Raw genomic sequence first — 26,417 nt, forward strand, 5'->3', positions numbered from 1 at the left:
CAGAAAACAGCTGGGCAGTCGATCACTTTAATATTTGTTGAGCATCACCTACGTGCCAGGTACAGGTCTAAGCACCAGGGACACAGATGAGACCATCCCTGCCCCAAGGGGCTCACTGGGGAGAAAACACATGAGCCAAAAGTGATCCTGCCGCACGGAAAATGACACGCGAGAGGAATCAATGGCATATTCTAGGAGCCCAGGGGAGGGTAGCCACTCGGGGGGGGGGGGGGGTGTCAGGGACGCCTTCCTGGAGGAAACGCTTAAGCTGAGTTTTGAGGAATGAAAAAGAACAATGCCAGGTTTGTTTAAACTAAGAAAGGTTGGAGGAGGAGGAGGTAGAGAAAGACACTCTAAAAAGCAGTTAGAGGAAAGCATATGGCAGTTCCTAAAAAAATTAAACACAGAATCACTCTAGGACCCAGCAATTCCACTTCTGGGTACATACCCGAGAGTACTGAAAGCACAGACTTGAACAGATATCTGTACACCCATGTCCTTAGTGGCATTATTCACAATAGCCAAAAGGCGCAAAAAACCCAAGTGCTAATTGACAAATGATGGACTAAATAAAAAGGGGAATATATATACACAATGGAATATTATTCGGCCTAAAAAAGGATGGAAATTCTGATACATGCTACTTCATGGAGGAATCATGAGGACGTTACATTAAATGAAATAAGCCAATCACAAAAGGACAAATACCATACGATTCTACTCATATGAAGAAAGCTAGAACAGCTGAGCTCACAGAGTCAGGAAGTAGAATGGTGGTGGGCGGGGGCTGGGGGGAGAAGAGCATGGGGAGCTGGCATTTAATGGTATGACGTCTCAGTGTGGAATGATGAAAAAGTCCGGAGGTGGATGGTGCTGATGGCTGCACGACAATGTGAATGTACTTAATGCCTCTGTGTATATTTTAAAACGGTCAAAATGGTAATATGTACATTTTAACACACACACACACACACACACAGATATCACCTGCAATGAAAATATTTTAAAGTAATGGGGAAAGGGGGAAGGCAATCAGAGCTTGTGCAAAAGCACGGAAAACAGAGAGCGTGCCGTCTTGGGAGGACGGCATGTGCCCCTGTGTGGCAGAGGGTCTGAAGCCTGACACCTTTTGGGGAATAGGTAGTTGAAAACCAAGCAGGATCCTGCTAGCTGTGCTAAGGACTGTGGGCTGCGGTGCAAAGCCCCAGGGAGGCACTGAGACGTTTCAAGCAGGGGACGCAGAGACCGTATTTGGGCCGCTGGATGTACCCTCTGACTGAGTGTGGGTGACGGAGAGCAGCAGGAAGGGAGGAGCTGAGAGGAGGGGTCGAAGGCCTCCGGGCATCACCTAGGTGAGAGCTGACGCGGGCACACCGACACTGCGGTAGCAGAGGTGATCGAGGATAATAAAAGAAGGAAAAAGAATGAATGAAACGCGAATGCCAAAGAGCAAAGAAAGAGCTGCCTATGACTCTTAGAGGAGGCTTAGAAGAACACCATGAAGACTGCAGGAGGAAAAAGAGGTTTGCAAGGGCCAGGTGTGGTACACAGTATTGAACCCTGAGGCACATCTTGGTGGAGATGCTCACTGCGATTCGGTATTTAAGAGGAGGCTCCAGGGAGAAGGCTGGACTGCAACTAGGCTGGGACTGGTGTCAAGGTGGAAGGTAAAGTGAAGAAAGCAGCCAAGATTGCCCAGCACATAAGCCAAGGCTAGAATCTCGGGGACCTCCAACCTTTAAGGGATGGTGGAGGAAAGTATTCATAAGAAAACAGAGATATGCATCGGAGAGGAGCTGCCCCTCCAGATATGTGAACATCCAAATTCCAAACTGGGCTGGATAACAGACTGGGATCACCTGGATATAGGTAGATAGGTAGCAATGGAGCCAGCGTTTGAAGATGGTCAGCCATGGCTGCTTTCTTGACCACAGAATCCTAGCATTTGGAGGAGACGAGACCATCCTTCCAACTCCTCTTTATGCAAATGAGGATGCTGAGGCAGAAAGGCAGTGTCTGGTCCAAGGGCACACAGATGGTCAGCAGCAGAGCCAGGACCAAACCCAGTCTCCTCGTCTGAATTCACATCACCCCCAACTTTTTTCAAGACACCCAAAGCTAGCCCATCACCAAAGACTGAGCAGAAGCTGGGGTGTCAGGGCAGCATTCCCACAGTGGCAGAACCCAGTGGGCAGTGCCTGATCCTGGGCCACGGTGGCCCCGCCCATCTGGCATCACCTTTGCTCTGGCGCTCCCAAGGCCAGTGGTCTAGCTCACCTGAGATGACCTCCAGCAGCAGCATCAGCTTCAGGCCATCCCGGAAGTCCTCCTCGATGTTCTCGATCTGCGTCCCTGCCTTCCGGAGGTGGGAGTTGCACCATGCTGTAAACGTCTGCGCAAAGGAAAGAAGAGCAAGCGGTCAGGCTCTCCCACAAGCCACGTGGTCTCTGAAGCTCTCAGAGGGGCCTCAGTGCATCCCCAGGATCCACCTGCCTCATGCCATTTTTCTTGATGTTCTGTACAAGGTACCGGGCAGGCTGGTGTTGTCATCCTTGTTGGTTAAGACATCTAACAGGGGCCAAAGAGGGTGAGAAACCCACTCAGCAGAGCCCATAAAATCTCTCAGCATGGTTGTTCTGCACGGTCTCCTTCACCTCATCGCAGGGTGACAGCTGAGGGGTCGCCCTGCAGGACCAGCGGCATGGGTGGGCACCGGTGGGATGGACAAAGCCGCACCCTCCTTTAACATCACCCCTCCCAACCTTCTTCCAAAAACATCATCCCCACCCACATTTAGAAGTGGCACAATTCCACTCTTAGCAGTTTACCTCTTAGATTATAAGGCTTAGTTTCAGTCTTCACAGTTATAAGGCAGAGCACCCCAGAGGTAAAGTGTTAAGCCTCGATAATACCTTAGGGTAAGTAAGTCTATTACATCCTTGCCCGTTTGGCAGCTACCTAAAGGAGAGGATTAATTAGTTTTGTTGGGGACAGAGTTCAGAGGGGAAGTGTCAGGATAAAGAGAGAGGTAAGTACCCCCACGGTGTATGTGTGTATATCTGGGGTGGGAGTTGTAGGCACCTGAAGCTGCAAAAGTATGAGTGAGAATTTCAAAAAGGGACTGTAAGGAGACTAAATGAAAGATCATCAGCACTGTAATTTTCTGATCTGTGGGGAGAGAACAGCAACCTTGAAGCCTCTGTATTAAGCCGATGATCAGGCAGGCCACCAACCAAGCTGTCCTGTGCCAACAGCATCGCCTGGTGGCTCACACTAGGAACAGGGTGACTCAACAAACATGAGAAATAAAAAGTGTGCACTTCAATTTCGCTCGCCCATCCAAACAAAACTTGGGCAAGTATCTCTCCCCAGCTGTCACAGAGAGAAGAGTTCTCCTGCTTTAGAGATCCAGATTATTCCTTGGCAACTCAAGGCTTCCCTGCACCAAATGGTACTCTCAACGACACGGGGGCTCAAGAGGCAATGTTCAGCCCCCCACAGCAGGGCCACCCAGCTCTCTTCCCACCTGTCCTGCAAAGTGGCAATGGTGAGAGAGGGTTATTCATCTGGCAGCAGCAACCACACTAGAAATACTCCTCCTCCTCAGAAAGGTCACCAGACTCCTGACCCCCCACTGCCACTTCCTCTTGCCCTGGGGAACTCCAAAGTGAAGTGGCAATGCATGAGCAGGAGAAGGGGGGAATGCCACACCAGGGAGCACTGGAGAGAAGAAATGACTGCGTAGATTTGTAACCAAAGGCGGAAAAGCCTGTGAGCGAGAAGGGGAGACAGCAGTCCACACAAGGTGGGGAGATGAGGCCTCATTCTTATCACACCTCACTAGGAACTTAGCAACACAGGATACTTCTCTTTCCCTGCAAACACATCTCCACTCTGCAGGCCAGTCCACTCCCATGACAGACAAGAGGGATGTGTGTGCTGTCCCAAAGCTTTGGTAAGCCTGGCACACAGACTGGGGGTGGGCAGGGGGCATACCCCGATTCCTCAGCCTGGAGGGTCCTCTACGTCATGCTTGGCTAACTCACACTCTTCTTCTAAGATTGGGTTAAGATATCATCTGTTCCAGAAAGCCTTCCTGATAGCCACCCACCACATCAGGGTGATGTGTGAGCCCATGGCACCCTGCACCCCCTCCATCATTACCCGTATCCACCGCATGGTGGCCACTGGTCAGCCTCACACCTGGACTCACCCTAGAGTCTCGGGGCACAGAGTCATTGATGCAGCAGTGAACAAAATAACAAAGATCCTTGCCCTGTGCAACGAACATTCTAGCGGATGTAAAAATGAGACAACTGGGTGAAGAAGCAAATGAGGAACCGATGCAAAGTGGGAGGGTCCTGGAAGATCCCACTGCACCTGAATGGTATCAGGGCAGGTGCATGATGGGCCAAACAGTGCTCTCAGGGACCCTCTGGAAGCAGAAGACAGCTCAGAGGAAAGGAGATGCAGTAGGGCAGGAAAGACTGTCTATTGGGTCCCCTTCCTCTGCTGCTGGCACTGCAAACCTACCAGGGGATGAGAGCCTACTTAGTTCTTATTTTCATTTTGTTGTCAATTTTTTGCTGGAAAAAAACTTAAAGAATTTTTAAATCTTTAAAATAAATATACTTTAGTTTGTGGTTCCTTATTCTCTCCCCGCTGTCGTGTGTCCACTTCTGCCTGGGTATTACCACATTGCACCTTGACGGGGGCCGGGGCGGGGCGGGGGTGGTATTACCACCAACGTGCATTTCCACAGCACCTTACTCTCATCTCCCTCCCAGGCCCACACTCAGCTTCTGCCTGGGGTTTTCTGCTGACTTGGCAGGAAGCGGATCACCCCAGCAGCTCAGAGGAAGAGTTTTCAGGTCTGGTGGGGCCAGGGTCCTGGTGGGAATCTCCAGGCTCCCCAAAGTTGGCGGGGGCTGGGGGGGTACTGTGAAATGTGAAATCTCACTGTTTACCACCCAGTCGTGGAGAGGGGATGGGGTGAGAGGAAGGAGGAAGAGGCCACGTGGGTAAAAACACACCTCTTTTGCAAGAGGAAAAGTACTGTTGAAAGCAGCCAGCCCCATTTCCTGGGGAAGCCAGTCCCAGAGCCCTTGAGGCTGACACGCACCTGTGTTTGCCCAGACTCCACACACAAAGCCCTGCCTCTGAGGCCTTGGGGGCTGTGCTTGGTTAAAACCCCAAACCCCGTCCTGGTACCCACAGGTGACTGCCATGAAGGGGGCCTCTGAGCACCTCCCCAGCAAGCAGCACCCAGCTCAGAGTTCAGGCCATGGAGGAAGGGGTAACTCGATGACTAAGAACATGCACTTGGGGGAACCAGATCCGGTTCAGCACTCAGATCCACTCTTTACCAGCCGTGTGACCCGCAGACTCGCGTCCCTAAACCTGGGGTCCCTTAGCAGCAAAACAGGGATAGTAATAGCACTTTATCAAAGTCAAGCCGATTAACTAGAGAATATTTATAAAGTGCCTACGACTTAGAACATGCTCAGTAAATGGTAAGAGGGAGGCGAGCAACTAGCTCCCCTGGAACCTCCCCAGGGACAGGCCTCAGAGGACTCGGCCTTCTGTGCTCCCAGCCCACACCCTCCTCCCTGCCTCCAGCCACCAAACTTCGTCCTGGGTTCCACCCCTGCAAGCGCTGCACTGTGTCCCCAAGATGACACCTTGCATCTGAGGACTCTTTTTTTGAACTGGCGCTGATGTTACGGGGAGAGGGCTAACATTGCAATGTCGGGGCAGAAAGCCTGTGACTTTGACCGTGGCCTTGTGGATCTCCAGCAGAGGAGACTGATGGGGCCCGAGGAGGGGAGACAGCAGGGTCAGGAGCGAGGTCCTCCACGACACTGCACAGCCTCTCTCTCCTCCGGCACAGGCAGCCTCTGGTCTCGAAGCCCAAGGTTCCACATTATGACAGAGAGAGAGACACCTGCCCCTTAGTAGGAGGAAAACAGCCACAAGGGATGCCCATGGCTAGAGACCCTGGCCCCATGGCCTCCAGCCCAGATGCCTCCGTATGGTGGGCAGTGCTACCCCAGCAGGCTTACGGTCAAGCCTCATTCAAATAAAGGGCAGGAGGCATTTTGTTGCCTCACTCCCAACAAGGCCCTGCCCTATCTGACCTTGCCCGTGCTCCAAGAGCCCCGTCAGGGGGACCTTGCTTTGGCTCACAGCCTGACTAACGAGATAGGAGGAGCTGATGGGCCTTCCGTGGACCCACTTTGTTGCTGAACGAGCTCAGGTATGCAGACAGGTCTCAGGAAAGGGCCTGGGCACCGTGCTGCAAATGCTCCCAGAGCTACAGTGAGCCCTAGCTTAGCTCTCTTCTCAGCAGCCTCTCTGCACTTCACTCACCACCAGCCCCACTGCACAGCCTCGGAGGGCCCTGGACAGAGACGGAGGGGCTGGCAGGGAACCCGTACTCCTGACTCCTGCTCAACTTCTGACTGACCCTGAAGCATCTACCCATGTTTAATCTGGCACAAAGGTGATTTTAGGAGACAAAGAGTGTAACTATCCAGCACTGTAGTTCAAGGTTGCAAATGGGCCTGGCTAGGCTCCAACAGGAGGTGGGGGAGTACAGAACACTTGAGCTGGGCCAAGGTCCATGGAATTGATGGAGAGAGAAGCATCACTGTCTGCCTTCTCTGTGGGTCTCACAGTCCTGCTTTCACAAAGAATCCTCTAAGGGCTTTCCATTATATCTTTAACAAGCATCCTATCTATATATTTCCTTTTTTTTTTTTTTTTTTTTTTTTTTTTCCGGCTGTGCTGTGCAACTTGTGGGATCTTAGTTCCCCCACCAGGGATTAAACCCGGGCCCCAGGCAGTTAAAGCACCGAATCTTAACCACCGGACTGCCAGGGAATTCCCTACATTTCCTTTAAAATGTGTTGAGAAGGCAAATGGCTTTTGAGAACATGCTCTCCCTACTCCCCAGCTCAGACACACTAGAGTGTGACTCTAGCCACACAGGCCTCTTTGAGCCTCAGTTTTCATGCTGTAAACTGGGGACAACAGCATCTACCAGGCAGGACTGTAGTGAAGATTAAATAATATAGTGTATTTTACCACAACAAAAAAATTTAGGAAAAATGATAATGTTAACATTAATATTGTTAATTTATATTAATAATGATAATATAATATTAACGTGTGTTTGAAATATATTAAGTGTGTAACAAGTAGCCACGACTATTACCATTATTATCTAAATTTTAGATTCTAAAAGGTATCTGAACAATCACACTCAGCTGGGATCTGGGGTACAGAGGAAACCCCACAAGCATGGATCAAGGGCTGAGGTTTTGAAGTCAAGCAATATTCAGGGTCTTGACCTTGGTGGGAGAAGGGAGTGGTAAAACACAAGATGCTGAGCACAGGAAGGTCAAGGGACTTGCTTAAGATCACTCCACAGAGGGAATTCCCTGGTAGTCCAGTGGTTAGGACTCTGTGTTTTCACTGCTGAGGGTGCAAGTTAAATCCCTGGTCGGGGAACGAAGATCCCACAAGCTGCGAGGCATGGCCAAAATGTTTTTTCAAATATTTTTTAAAATATAAAAATAAAATCACTCCACAGAGCAAGAATCCAGGAGACTGGAAGGATTCAATCACTCTGAAGAAGACAAAGCAAACCACAGTCATCAGCTTCTAGCCAGGTGGTGACCTTGGGCAAGTGAGTCAACATCGCTCTGCCTCAAGGCACTCATCTGTAAAATGGGGTAATAAGAGCATGGGGTTGGTGGAGAATTCAATAAGGTAATCCACTTAAAACACGGAAAAGAAGGTCTGGAGCACAGGGACTGCTCCATAATTACCTATCATTACTGTTACCACAATAATTAGAGATAATTATTACAAGTTCATGCTGTTCAACACATTTCATCAAAGAACATCAGAGCTGGAAGAGATGCTCAGCACATCCGAGGCAAACCCTCACTTTACAACTGGGGACACCTGGATCAGAGAGGGTGAGTGATTTTTCCCAGGCCACACAGCTGAGTATGTTCACAACCTGGCCTCCTGACTCCCAATGCCACACACCTCTGCTCCACCACGACATTGGGGGTTTCAGGTGCAGGTGCAGGTAGGGTGCTGGAAGGGAACAACAGACCCAGGGGGAGACAGGTGGGCTGAATCTTGTGGCATGTCATTGAAAACAAATCACTGTGAAGTGAAAACACCACTCAGAGGGAATGTGTGTGATTTCAGTCAGCACTGGCACAGAGAGTCTTGAGTTGATGGACCATGAGTAGAGCTGGCGTGGGATGGGCAGCCTCTCTGCGGGCAGTGTGATGCAGAGAGGCAAGGGGAGCAGAGCCCAGAGGCAGACAGCTGGTTGTCCGGGGGGGGGAACATTCTGGATGGTGAGCAGATCAGAAACATGTGTTTCAGAAGAAGCTCTTTGGCCAGCAAGAGAGAAGAGTGGACTCAGGGACTCATCCCAAATATTTGAAAGACCCTCCCACAGACAAGTGAATTAAACTTTCTGGGTGCAGCCCCAGGCAGAACGAGGCAGGCAGCAATGGTGAGCAACATGGATTCTAGAGCAAGACTGACCTGGATCTAATCCCAGCTCCGCCCTGAGTAACTGTGGGCAAGTGACTTCACTTCTCCAACCCTCAATCTTCACATCGTAAAATGGGTATAACAGAAGACGCCTCGGAAGATGGTGTGGATCAGTGCAGCAACATGCAGCAAGTGCTAGGCACAATCACCCACACATAAGCTGGTAAATGGTAGCTACTATTAATAGGATGAAGGACAGACAGGAAGCTACAGGGAAGACTAGAGTTTGATGTAATAAAGAACATACAGAGTAAAGTAAATCAGAAAGAGAAAAACAAATACCATATGCTAACGCATATATATGCAATCTAGAAAAATGGTACTGATGAACCTAGTGGCAGGGCAGGAATAGAGATGCAGATGTAAGACGTACGGAATGGACCTGAGGACGGCAGGTGGGGAGCGGGGTGGCTGGAACGTACTGAGAGAGTAGCGTTGACACACTGCCAGGTGAAGTGGATGGCTGATGGGAAGCTGCTGCAGAGCATGGGGAGATCAGCTTGACGTTTTGTAAGGACCTGGAGGGGTGGGATGGGGCAGTTGGGAGGGGGGCTCGGGAGGGAGGAGATATGGGGATATGTGTGTACATATGGCTGGTTCACTTTGTTGTACAGCATACACAAGCACAATACTGTGAAGCAATTACACTCCAATAAAGATTTAAGAAAATTTTTTTTAAATAATGAAAAAAAAAGAACAGACCAAACGCTGGATGTACAGTGTGTTACCCACCAAAGGTGTGTGCTTGGTGAGGGTGCTGGGAGAGGATTCGAGCAACCTCTGAGGGCTGAGCTAAGCAGATCCCTTATAATGCTGATTCTTCAAGAGCCCAAAGGCAGCCCTTGAAAAGCTGGTTTAGAGATGTGTTTGAAGAGTTCACTTAGACTAAGAGTCACACACTTAAATGTCTGAGCAGAGTTTCTCAACCTCAATACCATTGATATTTTGGGTTGGTTACTTCTTTGTTAAGGTTTGGGGCCTGTCCCACACATCATAGGATGTTTAGCAGCATCCCTGGGCCTACCCACTGGATGCAGGTAACAACCCCCACCTCAAGTTGTGACACCAAAAAATCAGCCCTGGTTGAGAATCTAGTCTAGAGGAGACAAACACATATGCCATGAATAATAACAAAAAATAACAATAAGAATAGCAATATCTAACATCTATTGAGCACTTGCTCTGTGCTAAACCCTCTTTTGGGTGCTTTACCCCCTTTAATTCACATTATGAGGTAGATGCTACTATTCTGCCCATTTTACAGATGAGGAAACTAAGGGACTAAGAGATTAATAAAAGGGCAAAGGGGCAAGTGTAAGAAAAGTGAGACGGGCGAGCCCTGCCCTCCGTGTGCACTCATGGATTTTTCTTGCAACAGTGGCCCTCTCAGGCTCTCCTTTGGGCTCCCCCTCAGCACAGCAACATGGGCACAGAGAACTGGTCCCAAGCATACAAGCTGATAAGTGGTCATTAGAGCACAACCCTGGTACCAGGGCAGGTGTGGTGAGGGCACGGGAGGCATCTCTCCTTGGCTCCACAAGGGAGCCTGCGTCCTCGGGTGCCAGACCTCCAAGGAAGAATAGCCAGAAATCTAGACTTTTACGTGAGTCTTCCCATTTTTAAACGCGGGTACAATTTAAACATAAGATATCCCACAGCCCCCCAAATGACATGGGCAGGCTAAATCTGAATTAAGACCGACAGGGTCTCTGGTTCCACAGTGGGAAAATGGGAAAACTTTCTACATCTCCTAACAAAAGAGAGTTCCCCACACAGGAACGTATAATGTGTCAACACACGCAGACAGCTGTGCCCAGCACGGTCAACATTCCTCACAGACCACCTCCGGCATCAGCCAGCCGGGAACCTGCAGGCAGAAACTGAGAGGACCTCCTGTGAGGGGCCACCGGGGCTCTCCTCATTTGGGTTGATCAAGGACCCACACCTGTCACCAGGGACAACAATCCGATGTGCCCCTCCCCCACACACAGATACACACATGCACGCGCACCACCATGCTTTGTGAATTCAAACCAAGGTACCAACTTTCATTTATAAAAAAATACAATATTTGCAAAAATAAGTTTCTGCTAATTCCCATTAAAGGGTGGGTACAACGGCAAAGCCACAACACGTCACAGCGGGCAGGCCGATGTGGCACAACTCCGGTGGAAGGCAACTCGCCAAGGCAGAGCTAAAACGGGCATAACCCCTAGCCCGATGCTGGGACGCTATCCTGGGTAAATAGCGCTCAACAAAGAGAAGGGCCGTGGGCAAAAGAGTTCTTGCCGAAAGCGTTTTTCTGGACAGGAAAAAATTAGAAATAGCCCCAAATTCTATTAATCAAGTATTAGTTAAGTAAATTACGGTTCATCCACTTAATGGAACTTTAGACGGCCAAATGATGGGTTCTGAAACTATATATTATTATGGGAAAAGGCTGATATGTAATTAACAAGAAAGCAGTATATGAAGCTGTATGTACCGCAGGCTTAAATCTATGTGAGCGATCACACGAACGAGAGAAAACAATGGAAACAAAACCCATCCGGACGCCAGCAGTGCTTGTGCTCCTGTAACTGCATGGCCGATGACTGTTCTCTTTCCTTGCCCAGCCGTCTGCAAATGCGGTTGGCGGTCCCGATCTCCTCCCTGCCCTTCTCCCTGCTGGCACGCCTCTGTGACGTGTACTCCCCTCGAGAGTGGACGGCCACGGTCCAGGCTGTCCACTCCTGGCTGACCTCTCCATTGGTCCTGCAGCAGAGTAAACAAGATAACCCACCTGCAGCCAAAGGAGGCTGGCTCAGCGGGTGGAGAGCGGCAGTGCCACCTCATCGCCCGCCAGGCCCCAGGCTCACGTGCTGACCACACCTCTCCCAGGCGCATCCTCCGGTTCCCCTGGGATCCTGACACTGGACACCAGCCCCAGTTCACTCCAGGGGAGTTATTGTTCAGAGCACGTCCAGAATCCGGAAAGCTGGGCTCTGCCCTGGCTCAGCCAGGCTTGCGTGTGACCTCGTGTAAGTCACCTCAGCCCCTTCCAGCTATGTAACCCCACACGAGTCCTCAGACCCTGCAGGTCGGAGCCCAGCAACTTGTCCCATCGTAGCACGCAAAAGTAAAAGACACAACCAAGTAGAGCAGCCCGGACGGTCTGCTGCTCCCGTGTAGGGCTGACTGCGGTGCATGGGCTCTGATCCTTGTCAGAGGCCAATAAATTCCACGGGGCAGCTTCTCCGCAGTGGCTCAACGCACCACCAGGGTGTTGGTCTCAAGACTGCCTACCCCTCACAGCAAGACACCCTGCTATTCGTTTACCGGGTAGCCCATAAAAGCTTTATGCCAGAAAGGACCTGGCACCGAGGCTGCCTCCAGGGAGAGGCGCCGGGGGCTCCTGACAGGGGCGGGGGGGGGGGGGGGGGCATTTGCTTGTCACAGAATACCCTTTTGTTTCCTTTGAATTTTATACCATGTGCAGTCACTATCTGTTAAAACAAACAAACAGAAAAGCTATGCAAATATCAGAAAAGTCTGTGTGGGAGTGTACACATTTATCCGCTAAGGCAGACCTCTGGGATGAGATGCAGGGAACATCCCACGTCTCTGGGATTACTTGGCGGGGGGTCGGGGGGGTGTCAGGGCTCATGGATTCTCAGGGGGAAAAAAACAAATGTTTCCACATTTCAAAGAATAGAAAGAGATGAAAAAGGAAAAATTATTCCATTTAAGAGAATTAGTAAGAGAATAAAATATTATATAGAGAAAGGGTGCCTTATCCGCATAAAATATCATAAGGAAAGTCATAATTAGGGACCAGGACATGAAGATAAAGGAGCAATTACACCCACAAGTCCACCCCAACAGTCAGATAGCAAACTGTTAACTGGGGGGAGATAAAGGGCTGTAACCCCTGGCCCAGTGGCCCAGAAAAACCCAAACAAGTTTCTAAGCCTCTTGAAGGTGGTACAGGGCTTCCCACACAAGCTGACTTCTCATCTGATACTTTTCCTCTCCCTGGTGTAGAGCCACCAGGACCCTGGTCTAGGCTCATCAACGGAGAAATCAGTTCAGCAGCCCCCCAACCCCTACACCCTTCTGGGCGGGCACCCTGCCATGGCTGTTAGTCAGGGCCCACCCTCCTCTGCCGCTCTTGGCCACAGTGTGCAAACATCCGGCCAGGGCCCCATGAGAGCTCAGGGCTGAGGTCTGTACCTGCAGTACCTGCTGGCCTGGAGGAGGTCACTGTGGAGTCCCTCTGACCCCCACACATGGCCAGTCTGGCCAGGGCGTGGGCACTGGGTGGTTTGTCTAAGCAAAGGCCTGCCAGTAGTGATCTCAGATGCCCAGTGTTCTGGTAACGTAAATAGGAGTATCTGGTTAACTTATCAAGGGCTGGCCGCCAGCCTTTCAAAGCAAGCTGTCAGCTGGTTCACTCACAGATGAAAAGCAGAGTCCTCAAGAACATCTCCACCCAGATCTGTTTACTTTCCACCCACCTGGGAGTGGTGCTGAACCACCAGGCGGTTTCCTCTGCTCTGAAAGGGCAGCTCTCTAGCTGCTTGCCCCCTAAGCCATGTGAATGCTGGGGCCCTGGAAACTCAGAGGCAGGTGGCTGGAGGCTCCCAAACGAGCTGGACTTTGCAACTGGACAGAGCTGCACCCCCTCCTACATCTCATTAGCTCCGCCTCTTTGGACAGGATTCTCAACCTCAGCCTCAAGATGCCCACCTGTAAAATGGGGATAACAAGCCCTATGATGGCACAGCACTGAAGAGGACCAAATCAGATCCTATGTACTTAGAGACAGCCTGGTGCTCTGTTCAAAACAGATGCTTAAAAAATTGTCACTCCGTGGCTGTGTGGCGTTAATGAACCTGTCTAGGCCTCGATTACTTCATCTGACAAATGGGGATACACAACATCATGACTTTGCAGGGTTGTTGTCAGGATGAGGGCAATGGAAGCAAAACAGTCAGGAGGGGGCAGGAGGCCCATAAATGTCGTCTGTCCTACCGCTCTCACTTCCCATTCCCTTTCTAGTCAATCAAAGTTAATCATTCACAAAGCTCTACAGGTTGGGAAGAAAGAGCTCTGTTATTTCTTTCCTACTGATGAGGAAGCCCTGAGACCAGCCCTTGGCCAGGGCGAGGAAAACAGGAGTGGGAGGAGCAGGGGCCTGTGTTTCCGGTTCATGTCCACTGCAGCCCATTTCAGGAGACACAGCACCAGACGCCCAGAGGGTCGCCAAGGCCACACGGCCAAGGCACAGGGGGCCAAACAAGCTCATTCTAGGAGGCGATTTGGCCTAATGACCACACCCCAGTTGGAGAGAGGAGAGCTCCCAGCCCCTCCATGAGGCCCAGACACCCCTTCCCACCAAGACCCCTGGAAGGCAGCCCAGTGCCTTCCTGCAGGTGAAGGCAGATCCTGGGGCTCCTGAGAGAGTTCAGGGCTGTTTTAAAAGTGAGGTGGAGTTACAGATGTAGAAAATAAATTTATGGTTACCAGGGGTAAGGAAGGAGGAGGGAGGGATAAATTGGAAGTTTGGGGTTGACATGTACACAGGACTATATATAAAACAGATAACTAATAACGACCTACTGTAGAGCATAGGGAACTCCACTCAATACTCTATAATGACCTACATGGAAATCTAAAAAAGAGTGGATATATGTATATGTGTAACAGATTCACTTTGCTGTATACCTGAAACTAACACAACATTGTACATCAACTAGACCCCAATAAAAATTTTTTTAAAAAAATGTAAACACAATCTCCCCGCCTAGTTTGGAATAAACATAAGTTCACATATAAAAAAAAATTTTTTTTTAATAAATAAAAGTCAGGTGGCACGTGATCCCAGTGAGGAAACAAGGGCTGTCCTCTCAGCTCCTGGTCAACAAATGTCAGCTGCCCCCACCAAGCCACAGCCTGACCACAGCCTGGCCTGGCCTCTCCCAGGGACCAGAGAGCTGCGGCAATGGTCCAGCCACCGGCAAGCTCTGTCACTATGGCCTTTCGGATCCTGGACTCACTGAGCCTTCGCCTCCACATCCATAAGACAAAGACAGAAAAGAGTGTCTGCTCCGTGTGGCTGTCCTGAGGGAGGGTTGTGTGAGCTACCCCAGAAGGCTGAGCCCAGTGCCGGACACAGATTAAGTGCTCACTGGATGGTAAAAAACAAAAAATCTACCTATAGAGGCAGAAATAGAGTAGCGGTAGCTTAGGGCTGGGGGAGGGGGTGGGGAGGTGATGCGGGAGGGGTGGATTTGACTGCAGTAGTGGCTGCACATATCTGTGAATATGCTAAAAACGTTACACTGTACACTTTACATGGGTAAATTGTATGGTACGCGCATTATATCTCAATAAAGCTATTATTAAAAAAAAAAAACACTAAAATATTCCAGGACCCCACGAAGTCTTTGATCAAGGGGTTTTATTCTGTTTTATTTACCCATTTGGCCCACTGGCAAGAAACCACTCTCAAAGGCAGACCCCAGACCCTCGCCCACTCTAGGTACTGAGACCAAGATTCCAAGGTGGGAGGCCTGGTCTCTTCGTTGGCCACATGTAGCACTCGGGCCAGGCCTGAACTGTGGGCTTTTGGTGCCACTGGCCTCGCTGATGCCTCCCCAGGGAGTGGTTACTCTGAAGGGCAGGTCATGCCTCAGGACATTTGCTTGACCATCAAAGGCCTGTTGGCTCCTCCTGGGCACACTTGACACCACTTGTGGAGGCCAGTGTGAGAACAGCCTGCTCCCCACTGCCCACCCCGAGACTGGGCCTGCCTGTGACACCTCCCCCACGTCTGGAGTCCGATTCTGGCCCCTGTGGGTCTGACAGCACACAGGCCTCGTGGGCTGCAGCTCACAGGAATGGCCCACACATTCCTTCCCCAAAGAAGGAAAAGTCATTCACATGTGAGGTCATTTAGTTTTTCTGGCACAATGCGGAGAGCCAGGGCCACTCAATTCCACAGAGAACTTCCACATGACACGGTCTGGCCCAGGCCGGCATTCACAAAACATGGGGATCTGTGGTCTGGCTGCCTTGAGCATCTAACCTGACTCCTCTGTGTGGTCGAGGTGTGACCCGCAACTTCACAGCCTGAAGCCTCGATGGTCTCATCTGTGAAATGGGAATAATCTATCCACCTCTCCTGGGTTGTGGTAAGAATCAAATAGCACAATACCTGACTTATGGTGGGGGCTCAAGAAGTAAAATCAAGTACAGCTAGCTCCCCTCCTCTCTCCAGGGTCACTTCTACTGAGTACACTTTGCTGACTGGGAACAAGGAGGCTGCCTAGGCTCCAAGGCCCCCGTGTGGCCTCTCCAGAGGCCAAACCACTCATTACAGATTTTCAAGAAAGAGACACTGCTTGGATAAAGAAGTTTTCCAGGTCTCTCCTCTGTGTCCCTGAATAACCTGCTGGGCTGGAGCTTCTGTCCTGGCCTGTCCTACAGTCTACCCCTGGGGCCCCTGCCCTCTCGAGGCATCTCTTTTGGCACCATGCTGGGAATTCTGACCTCCATGGTGGCCACTGTGGTCAGGCTTGCAGCTGGAGGCAGCTGGGGCATCAGCTTTGTCAAATGCTTTCGGGGGGCTTCCCTGGTGGTGCAGTGGTTAAAAATCCACCTGCCAAGCAGGGGACATGGGTTCAATCCCTGGTCTGGGAAGCTTCCACATCCTGTGGAGCAAGTAAGCCCGTGCACCACAACTACTGAGCCTGTGTGCTGCAACTGCTGAAGCCAAAGTTCCACAGCAAGAGAGGCCACTGCAATGAGAAGCCTGCATACCACAACACAGAGTAGTGCCCACTTGCTGCAACTAGAGAAAGCCTGCACACAGCAATGAAGACCCAATGCAACCAAAAAAATAAATAATTTTTTTAAATTAAAAAAAAAAAAAGAGATGCTGAATTCCTGTGAGCAATTCCTGGGAATTCAGCTATGCTGTTTAAAAAAACAAACAAAAAAATGCTTTCAGGGACTGGGAGTGGTTCCTGGAGGCTCAACAGGGACAGCCACTGCACCTCTCAAAGTAAGTATCAAAACCCTGAAGAGAAGCCAAGGCCCAAAGTCCACTTATACTGACTGGCCCAATGACACAAGAGCAGAGTAGAAAAAATCAAGGAAAAAAAGGAGAGCAGAAGAGCTCAGTGCAGTGGTTCTCAAATTTGAACGTGCATCAGAATCACCTGGAGGGCTCGTTACAACAGATTTATGGATACCCCCAGATTTCCAATTCCACAACTCTGGAAACTGCACTTCCCAGAAGAATCCAGGTGGTGCTAATATGCTGCTGGTCCGGAGAGCACCCTGAGGACCACAGGCTTGATGCTGAAGAGGACGGGTTTGGACGCAGAAGACTTGGATTTGATCTGGGTCTGCCACTTAACTAACATTGGGACCTAAGCAAGTTCTTGACCTTTCTGAGCCTCAGTCTTCTCATCTGTAAAAGGGAGATAATACCTTTCTCACCAGGCTGTTAAGGGGTTTCAATGAGCTAATATATGCAAAAAGCCTAGCACATGGTAAGTTAATAATATCTAGAGTTCATTATTAAAATACAAGAAAGCAAAGAAAAAGGATGCCCACAGAAAAAGTGAGGTAATAAGAACTACTCAGGGCCCATGGAAGTACCTGTGTGTACTAAATGGTCACCTGGCACTATCCAGGGGTTTACAGAGGTTGCCTTGGTGCGCAGTGTGTGCCTGAGTCTGGGCCAGCATGCATCAGCCAGCACTGTGCCCCAGCTTTCCCTGGCCCCGGGCTCCAATCAAGGACATATGACCAATAGACCACCTCAGCCTAGACCCCACACCAATGTTACAATGCCACCCACCTCCCTCCTGAGCCTCCTAGACCTCACACCGAATGCAGGTAGAAACACAGCCTCCCAAGGGAAAGGTCAAAGCTCCAGGGGACCCAGAGCCTTCAGGATGCCAGAGACCCCAGAAGCAGAAAGCAGGTGGCGGGGGGCACAACCTCAGAACCCAGCAGCTGTCCAAGCATCACAGGCCACAAGGAGTCACACCAGCGATGTGCACTCTGGGTGGGGGCGGGGAGGTTGGAGCATTAACGGACTATCTATAAACCCCACTCCCTGGGGAGTGGGGGCTTTCCCCCTTCAGGATTCTCAACTATGACAGCAATCACCCCATCCCTAAGAGGAAGCTTTTGGTTCCAGGAACGCTGAATGGAGGAAGGGAACAGAGAGGTTTGGCACTTTAAGAGTTCCTCCTCAGTTGCATATAAAACAATAATTTGTCCTCTACACCTAAGACTGATAAACAATTAGAGAGGTGATTACGCCAAATGTCACTATGGTTGAGGAATCCAGGAGCCCTCACGTCCAGCTGGAAGGGTGGGCTGTGCAGCCACGCTGGAGCGCAAGCCAGCGCTGCATCAGGCACTTCAACACGTACCTGCCCAACCACCCACCCAGGAAACCTCCTCAGAGAAATCCTCACGCGGCGGACACTGGGGTCCGTGGGAGAATGCTCACCATTCCGTCACCTGTGTTGGCAGGGGAGGGGCTGGGGACCCCCGACGTGCCCATCGCAGGGAGGCTATGGGATGAAACGTGATGGATGCCCTGCGGCCTCGCCTGGCTGGACCCGCAAGTGGGCCACGAGCTGAGGGACCTAATTAAGCCAAGTCCCTTCACCTGAAGGGCCAGGAAAATAAGGTTTCCGCTCCCAAAATACAGACACAGATCAGCACATTATACAGCAGCACAGAAACCCCCAAACCCCTTTCTTAAGGAATCACGGGCAACCTGTGGGCCACAAAAAACCCCACCCGGGCCCAGGCAGACGTGGTCCAATGCCATCCCTGCCCCCCTCACCTCCACGAAGACCCGCCAGTGACCCGGGGCGTCGGTGACCCAGCACAACAGGCCTCCAGGCCAAGCGGCCGGCCAACACCTCAGCAGGGCCAGCCCGGCTCAAGGGACAGGGCGGCAGGGGGATCTGGAGCAGGAAGCAGAGGCTGAAGAACAGAAACACGTCTGTGGAAACTTCCACACTCCCCGAAGAGTGGGAAGAAGTGCAGCTGTAGGCAGATCTGGCCAGGTCCGCCCAACTAACTGCGGGGATGGGGTGGGACACAGGGCTTCTGTCTGTGGGTGAGTGTGTTAGCCTCCTGGGAGCTCGGAGATCCACACCCGCTCTGTCTCCCAGCTCCGGGCTTAGGCTCAGAAAGTGTGCGGTGAGTGCGAAAGGGGGCTGCAGAGAACAGGGGCCGCCCAAGGGCACCGCAGCCTCCCCCAAACCTCATTCCAGAGGAAAGCACAGTGTTAATAAGTCCTCAACGTCGAGATGGGGACACTGAAGGCAAAGTGGACCTCTGGGAGCCCCGAGGGGAGCGGAGGAGAACAGGCATAAAGTCCTGGAGTTGCTCAAAGACGCGGGCTGTTACTATCACCCAGTGAGGCACGCACATCTCAGCAAATGCACAGCACAGTCCTGCGTTAGGGGACGAAAGCGAGGGGCAGAGGGGTTGAGCAACCTTCCTATTCACACAGCTAGTGAGAGGTAGAGCTGAGATCGGAACTGGGGTCCACAGGATGCCAACGCGTGGGCCCTTTCTGCTGTGCTGGGGGCTGCGGCTCTTCCAGGTAAGCCTTCCACCTGCTCAGGCTGGGGAGTCATGAGGAATCGGCCAGCGCCAGTCTCGGGTCTGCGGAGAACCACACGGGGACGTGTGCAGCTGTCCCCAGGTAGTCCCCGGGCCTGGCCCAGGGAGTGCAGCCCAGGACACTGGATGAGAATCACGCCAGCACTCACATCCAGCCACGCGAGAAGGTCCTGGACCTTGCGGCTCCCTAGAGATGCAGAATGGGCCGGGCAGCTCTTTCTCCTAAGTCTCAGTTTTGGGGAGGTGGAAAGAGGGTTTGAATTCTTGTCTCTTTTGGCTTTCCAAACACAAAGCCCATTGAGAGAGGCCATGAATAATTATAGGGACGGCCAAGTCAGGGGGTGTGTAGGCCAGGGTGTGGGCAACCGGCTTGTCTGGACTTGGATTGGCCCCACGTCAGCAGTCTCCCTCAAGGCAGGCCACCGCCCGTGCTTCTGACCCAGCCAGGCCCCAGGCTCCCCCTGCCAGTGAGCTGGAGCCAGGTTCACGCATTCATTCATTTACTCACTCATTCAGTAAAATCTTACTGAGCACTGACTGTGTCAGGAAGTGGAGTCACGTTTTGCGCAAGTAAAGACACAGTCCCCAAATCAAGGGGCCTCTGAGCTAACAAGGATGACACATGTTAATCAGACTCATATAAATGAGTATATATTTGCAAGCTGAGCTTCAGTGCATACAGGAAAAGCTCTGGAAGGCATGAGGCTAAAACAGGGCCCTAACCTGCTCCAGGAGGTGTGTGTGTGGATGTGTGGGTGTGTGACCACAGCTCTGAGGAAGTCGGTGGATTTTTAAAGCTGAGGAATTTTAATTCAATGAAGAGACTGTAAATGTGAAGGGGGACCATAAAGTTTATTATCCAGACCAGGGCACTTGAAAATAAAGGGAGGTGATATTAATAACTACATCCGGACAACAGGTGCAAACCAAGATGGATGGTACCCAGTGCACGTGGGGGATGGTCAGGATGGTGGTGCCGCCCAAGCAGAGGAAAGAAAATATCAGAGGCCCCAGGGGGCAGAGACTAAGGCCTGCTCAAGCCACTGGAAAATGGCCACTGGGCTGGTGCAGGAGGAGAGGAGCAGGGTGCAGGAGGCCGGAGGTCAGCATCCACGTGGCATGGGGCTCCCAACAGGACGTTAGGCTGGCTTCTCCTGAGAACAATGGGAGAGGTTTTATTTGATTTCAGCTGAGGGTTGAGGGGTGGGGGTGAGGCGGGTGTGGGAATCAGGGGCTGGTGTACACATAATTACACCTGCATCTTGCAAAGACACTCCTAATTGCAGCGTGATGAACAGATCAGAGGTGGACCAGGATGGCAGTGGAGACCAGTCAGGAGACCGTGAAAAGGTCCAGGCAAGAGACAAAGGTGGCTTCGGCCAGGGCGGTGGTGGCAGGGACAGAGACGTGGGTGGGTACAATAGATACTCAAGGAAGGAGGGAGGGGGCAGAGGTCACACTCAGGTTCTGGACATGAGCCAACAGGGGAAGGGGGAATGGTGAAGGTGCTGTGCACTGAAATGCAGCTCCTTGCCCGCCAGACACCTACAGCACTCACCACGGCTACAGGAGGCCCACAGTCCTCAGCCCGACAATCTAATGTGAAGGTTAGCGCAGGAGGACCCGGGATCCCCAGCTCCCTGTCCCAAGTGCTCTGACAGTATTAACACAATCGATCTCCCCAGCCACCCTATGAGGTAGGTGCTATCATTAATCCCATTCTACAGAGAAGAAAACTGAGACTCAGAGACGCTCACAAGGTCACAGGAAAGAGTAGCCGGAGGAGCCAGAATTCGGGCGCAGAGCCGGTGCGTCTAACCTCAGGCTCAGTCAGCCTGGCCCTCCTCCCTCCTGCCCCTCCCAAGGGCCCAGCAGCGGGTCACGTGCACCAGCCCGGGGCGGGGCTCCTCCCCTCTCACTGCCCACCAGCCCACCTCGCCCCAGCCCAGTCATCACCCTCCGGGGGTGGGCCCAGGCAGAGGCAGCTCCTGAAGCCCCCAGGGAGACGTAACCCTGCTGTGCAGTCAGGGCGGCCCGGCCCAGCCTGGAACACCCTAATGGAGCAATTCCAGTGCCTCCCATCCACCTTCCCCAAACGTCTCCACCAACACTGGGAGAAAATCAGCCTGAAATCATCATTAAAAGCCTCTTGAGGGGAAACTGGAAAGGGGGGTGGTATACAGAGACCCTAAAATAGTTTCCCTTTAATGGCGCAGGCCAACCTTGGGAATAAGGAAGCAGGAGAGCAGTGGGCCCCCGAGCCTGGCATGGCCAGCTGACCCTGGTCATGTCCATTTCTCTCTTCCGGCACATCTGCCTTCCGCCATCTGAGCAGGGGAGCCAGCCCTGCCTGTGCTTCTAGAAGGCTTCCCAGACCTAATCATAAAAGGGGGGAAGGGAGGGAGAAGTAGAGCTATCTGCCCAAAAGACTTCCAGGACTCTGCCAACAGCCTTGGGAAGGTGCTCGGGCCCTGCCCACCTGGCCCAGGCCACCCACTAACCTCCGCCACCTGCTGACTCCCAGTGGCTCCGGGACAAAGCCCATGCTCAGCAGGCTCATCTGGGCCCTGATTTTCAAAAGACACACCTGGGGAAGCATCCCGGTTGGGTTTAGGGCTCCAGCCCAACATCCTACCACCTGTTCCCTGTGGCTGGTCTCTGCAGGCCTCCCTCAACGGGCAGCGGAAGGGCACCACTGGTCCCCCTCTGCCACCACTGCAGCCCTGTTACTCACCTCCTTCCGGTCACCCCATTTCTCTCCATCCCCCACCTTTTCCATGCTTTACTAGAATGTTTGCAGTCACAATGGACACACCGCACTGGGAGATCTGAGTTCTAATTCTGATTCCACCACAAGGGAACCAGTGGTTCAGACTACCATAACCTCTGGTCTGTCCCTTAAACTTCACCAGCTCACCTGTAAAATCTCCCACTTTATGTGGGGCCATACCTGCCCCAGTCCTGCCTCAATGGGCTCTTGTGAAGATCAAATGATACAGCCACTGGGACAGCAACCTGAGGGAGACGACGTTTCCCATGTTGGCCTAATGATAAAACATGACGAAAATACAGACCCCACCCTGACAACCGCCATTCTGGTTCAGGAGTTCTGGGGTGGGGACCGAGAACCGGTATTTTAACAAGTAACGAGTACTCTAGGTGAATCCTAGAATCAGGCAAGTTTGGGCACCTCTGGGCTGCGGAAATGTAGAGGAAGTCTTTATCACCATGCCTTCTGGGCAGAGAAGGGAAAGAAGAGTTTGTGAAAGTGCTCTTGGGCTTTGGGCATGCTTAAAGAATAACAATGCCTGCCCCCTGCTTAGGGAGCCCACCAGGTGCAGGACACCATCACCTCGTTTAGTCCTGGTGGTGATCCTGCAAGACAGACTGCCTTCTTTTCACAGATGAGGAAACTGAGGCTCAAAAGGAGGTCCTGTTCAAGGACACAGCTAGTAAGATGGCAAAGTTTCCCCCCGCCCCAGAACTGGCAGCTCCAAAGCCAGGCTTTTCCCAGCACCCCAAAGCCTCTTCAAGATGGACTCTCTTGTGGGGGGGGCAGAAAGGAGCCGGCAGCTCCAAGCAGGACTCACAATCCTGTCCCCTCCCCAGAGCCTGGACATGACCCATGCATGGGTGGTCCCAGCCATCCCATCCTGCAAGAGAAAGCAGCGCTCTACTGTGTGGAGATGGAGGCCGCTGTTTCCTGTCTTCAAATATGAGGGACACAGGGGTCCTGGAGCCCGCAATCTACAAAGGTAGCTAGGACCCACCTAAGAAAGTCATACAGCAACCCAGGGCAGGGGCAGTTCTGAGCCAGACCTCCTGATGCTGGAGAGAGGGGCTCCAAGACAGTCTGGTAGGGAAGGGTACTGCGATCGGAAGATATGTTGCATCTGGGATGAAGCCCAAGATACCCCAGGTCCCTTCTCCCCGACACACAATCCCTGCTCAGAGAGCAGCAGCCGGACCCACAGAGGGTTCCGAGCAACTCTGGACTCCCTGGAGAGGAAGCGATTTCCTCCTGCAGAGGAAACTGCCGCCACCCAGCCAGCCGGCATCACACAGCCCCTTCCTCCTCTTGCCCAGCCTCTCCGGGGACCAGACAACTAAGAAGCAGAGGAAAAGCACCAAGGCCATCCTAAAACCTCGCCGTCCCACAGAGTCCTCACCCAGGCCTGGCGGCTGGTGATTCCTCTCCCATTTAGAGGGCACAACAGTGACACGGCTGACATTTAGTGCCACTTACTAAGCACTCTATACTGACTATCACATTTACTCTTCACAACAAGCTTAAGAGGTAGATTTTGATGCCCATTTTAGAGATGGAAAAACTGAGCCACTGGAAGGTTAAGTAACCCAGCTGGCAAACAGCAGGCCTCAAACCCCAAACCAGGAGTTTCCTAACCAAATCCCAAATTCTTTCCACTTTCTCTTTCTCTCGCTGAGCATCAACTAAGTATAGGGTACTAGACCAGTGATCACCAGAACAAGAGAGGGCCCAGCTCCCAGGGAGCCACAGCCAAGCTGACAGATAACTACACACCCCACCAGAGAGAGCAGACTGAGCACCTGGGGTAGGGGGTTGTGGAATGGTACACAGATCCCTGCAGGTGGCAGGTACACGGCACGTGGTAGAGGTCCATTCCGGACAGCAGACAGAAACCAGTTTGCTCTGCAATGTGAGCACATTTAGGGGCTCAACTTGAGAAAGCGGTCGACTGTGGGTAGAGCAGGAAGCAGGAGAGGAGAGCCCACTTTGTGAGCAAGAAATAGACCTTTTCTCTATAGGAAGCTAGGAAGTGTTGCATTAGTCTCTGAAACTCCCTGGCCAACAATCGATCGCACACTAACCTTCTGGGAGAGAACCAGCCTGGGGTAGGAAAAACTGGGGTGGGGTGGGGGAGGGGTGGAAGCCAATGGGGAGAGTGGGGCCACTTGGCTCTGGGGTTCCTGTTCCACCCCAGGGTGCCCAGGAGACTGCACCCCCCCCCTTCCCCAGATCTGCAGCAGGAGGAGGGATGGGGACCTGGCCCGAAAAGGCCCTTCTTCACCAGGAGATGCTGGGGCTTCACACTAGCTCGGCAGCTCCAGATCTCCCCATGATACCGAGCAGGGCCCTGTGGAGGTACACCCAGAACTGCGCTGCAGCCAGCCCTAGACATCAAGGAGACCCAGCTGGCCAGCCCGCCCACCTCTGCTGACAGCTACCATGGCAGACCAGCAGGCCAGGGACCCAGCCCTGGGGGGAAAGGATGGAGCGGGGCGAGGAGTGCCCAGGGAGCTGTGCTGACCTATCAACCCTGCCACAGGGGCTCAAAAGTGCCTGAGAGTCATAAACAGTAAATACATAGACTACAGCAATTCCGCTTCGGGGTATAGACAGAGAAGAACTGAAAGCAAGGACGTGCACAGGTATTTGCACACCCATGCTCACAGCAGCATTATTCACTACAGCCAAAAGGTGGAAGCAACCCAAAAGTCCATCAACAGATGCACGGGTAAACACAATGTGGCATGTACATGCAACGGAATATTAGTCAGCCTTAAAGAGGAAGGAAATGCTGACACACACTACCGCAAGGATGACATTAAGGACATTATGTTCAGTGAAATAAGCCAGACATGAAAGCACATATGCTGTACGATTCCACTTTAATGAGGTCCCTAAAGCAGTCAAGGTCACAGAGAAGAAAGTAGAACAGTGGTGGCCAGGGGCTGGGGGAGGAGCCACAGAGAGCTGTTGTTTCATGGGCAGAGTTTCACTTTTGCAAAATGAAACACTTCTGGAGATGGATGTGGTGATGGTTACACAACAATGTGACTGTAACGACTGCCACTCAACTGTCCACTTAAAAGTGTTCAGAATGGTAAATTTTATGTATATTTGACCACAATTAAGTACATAATATATAAATCAATTAAATACAAAATCTTATGTGTGGCATAGACGAATAACCATGTCACCTGTGGGGAATTTTTGTTTTTTTACCGTGAGCTTGCCGTACTTTCATAATAAAACCAAAAAAGACATTGAGGCTTATAAGGCAAAAACATTTCAACCGCCCGACAACTCATGAGGGGGTTTAAGAGCTCCCAGTTGTTGGAATGGGACAATGCTGTTGCCTGACTTCTCCCCTTGCCACCACCACAAGCATGCCCTGCAGAGGACCACAAGAAATGCTCCCCCAAAGCAGTAAGGCAGATTTGGGGTGGGGGCCAGCTGTACAGCAGTGTCCCCCGGCCCTCCTCCGCCCTTCAGGAGACCGGCAGCGGGGAGGTGCCCCCCCCAGGGCCAGAAGGGATGGAGGCCCCTCCCTGGGCTCTGACTCCAGGGTGACTCCAGCTCTGGCTTCCCCGCAAGGAAATGCCCGCCCTTTCTCCCCTTCTAGGACGGCACAGGAGAATGACTTGGCCTATCCCTGCGTGCCCTTGCTTCTCCCCAGTTGGCTCTCGTGAAACCACCCCACCACTCCCTCCACAGCAGGGAGGAGGCTTGAGTGAAGAGGGAGGCAGAGGCAATGGTGTGTCTGCCCGACGGAGGAAGACACGGACGGGGAGGCACAGCGGACCCCCAACTCCCTCCATGAACACACCAGGCTCAGGCTCCAGCCGGGTGGCCTTGCCTCAGTTTCCTTATCTGTAACTTGCAGGGGATGGACCCTTTGCTATCAAAGGCTCCTTTCAGCTCTGAAACTCTAGAAGTCCCTGCACTCTGGGTGATGCGCCAGAACTGAGAAAGGGCTGGAGAAGACAAGACCCGGCCTTGGAACAGGACAGCTTCAGAACAGATGCTGAGAGGGAAAACACAGCACTTCTAACTGAACACCAGCACCTCTGCCCGCAGGCCAAGCCACCCACTCAGCCATTCATCTCATTCTTTCTGAGCTCCTACCCTGCACCAGGGACCACACCAGTGCTGGAAAACGGCGGTGAGTCAGCCAACCTTCGAGGCGTTCGCAGCCTTGTGAATGTTGCCACCAAATTTCAAGACCTGCCATTGCAACCCCTGTCCCCAAGGCCGGCCCTCTGAGGAAGCAGAGCCTGGAAGAGTAACGCCAACAGCAGGCAGGAGGGGAAGCCACGTGGGGCCCTGAAAAGAGTCCCGAACCAAGCTGGGAGTCAGGAAAGTCTGGTTCAAGTCCCGAGTCTACCACTGACTGGCTGCGTGACCTTGAGCAAGCTTCTTC

General features: G+C 52.1%; 1 protein-coding gene across 3 annotated transcripts in view; it reads right to left on the reverse strand.

The window, feature by feature from the left end:
* ACTN1 (actinin alpha 1) overlaps positions 1-26,417 on the reverse strand; it is a 93,647-nt gene that overhangs the window by 39,565 nt on the left and 27,665 nt on the right. For all 3 annotated transcript variants that reach the window (XM_057730503.1, XM_057730501.1, XM_057730502.1), the window contains exon 2: positions 2,278-2,392. In XM_057730503.1, the coding sequence (XP_057586486.1) occupies positions 2,278-2,392 (115 nt within the window). The remainder of the gene's footprint in view (positions 1-2,277; positions 2,393-26,417) is intronic.

Source organism: Hippopotamus amphibius, chromosome 4, assembly GCF_030028045.1.
Source record: "Hippopotamus amphibius kiboko isolate mHipAmp2 chromosome 4, mHipAmp2.hap2, whole genome shotgun sequence".
In the NCBI taxonomy this organism is placed as follows: domain Eukaryota; kingdom Metazoa; phylum Chordata; class Mammalia; order Artiodactyla; family Hippopotamidae; genus Hippopotamus; species Hippopotamus amphibius.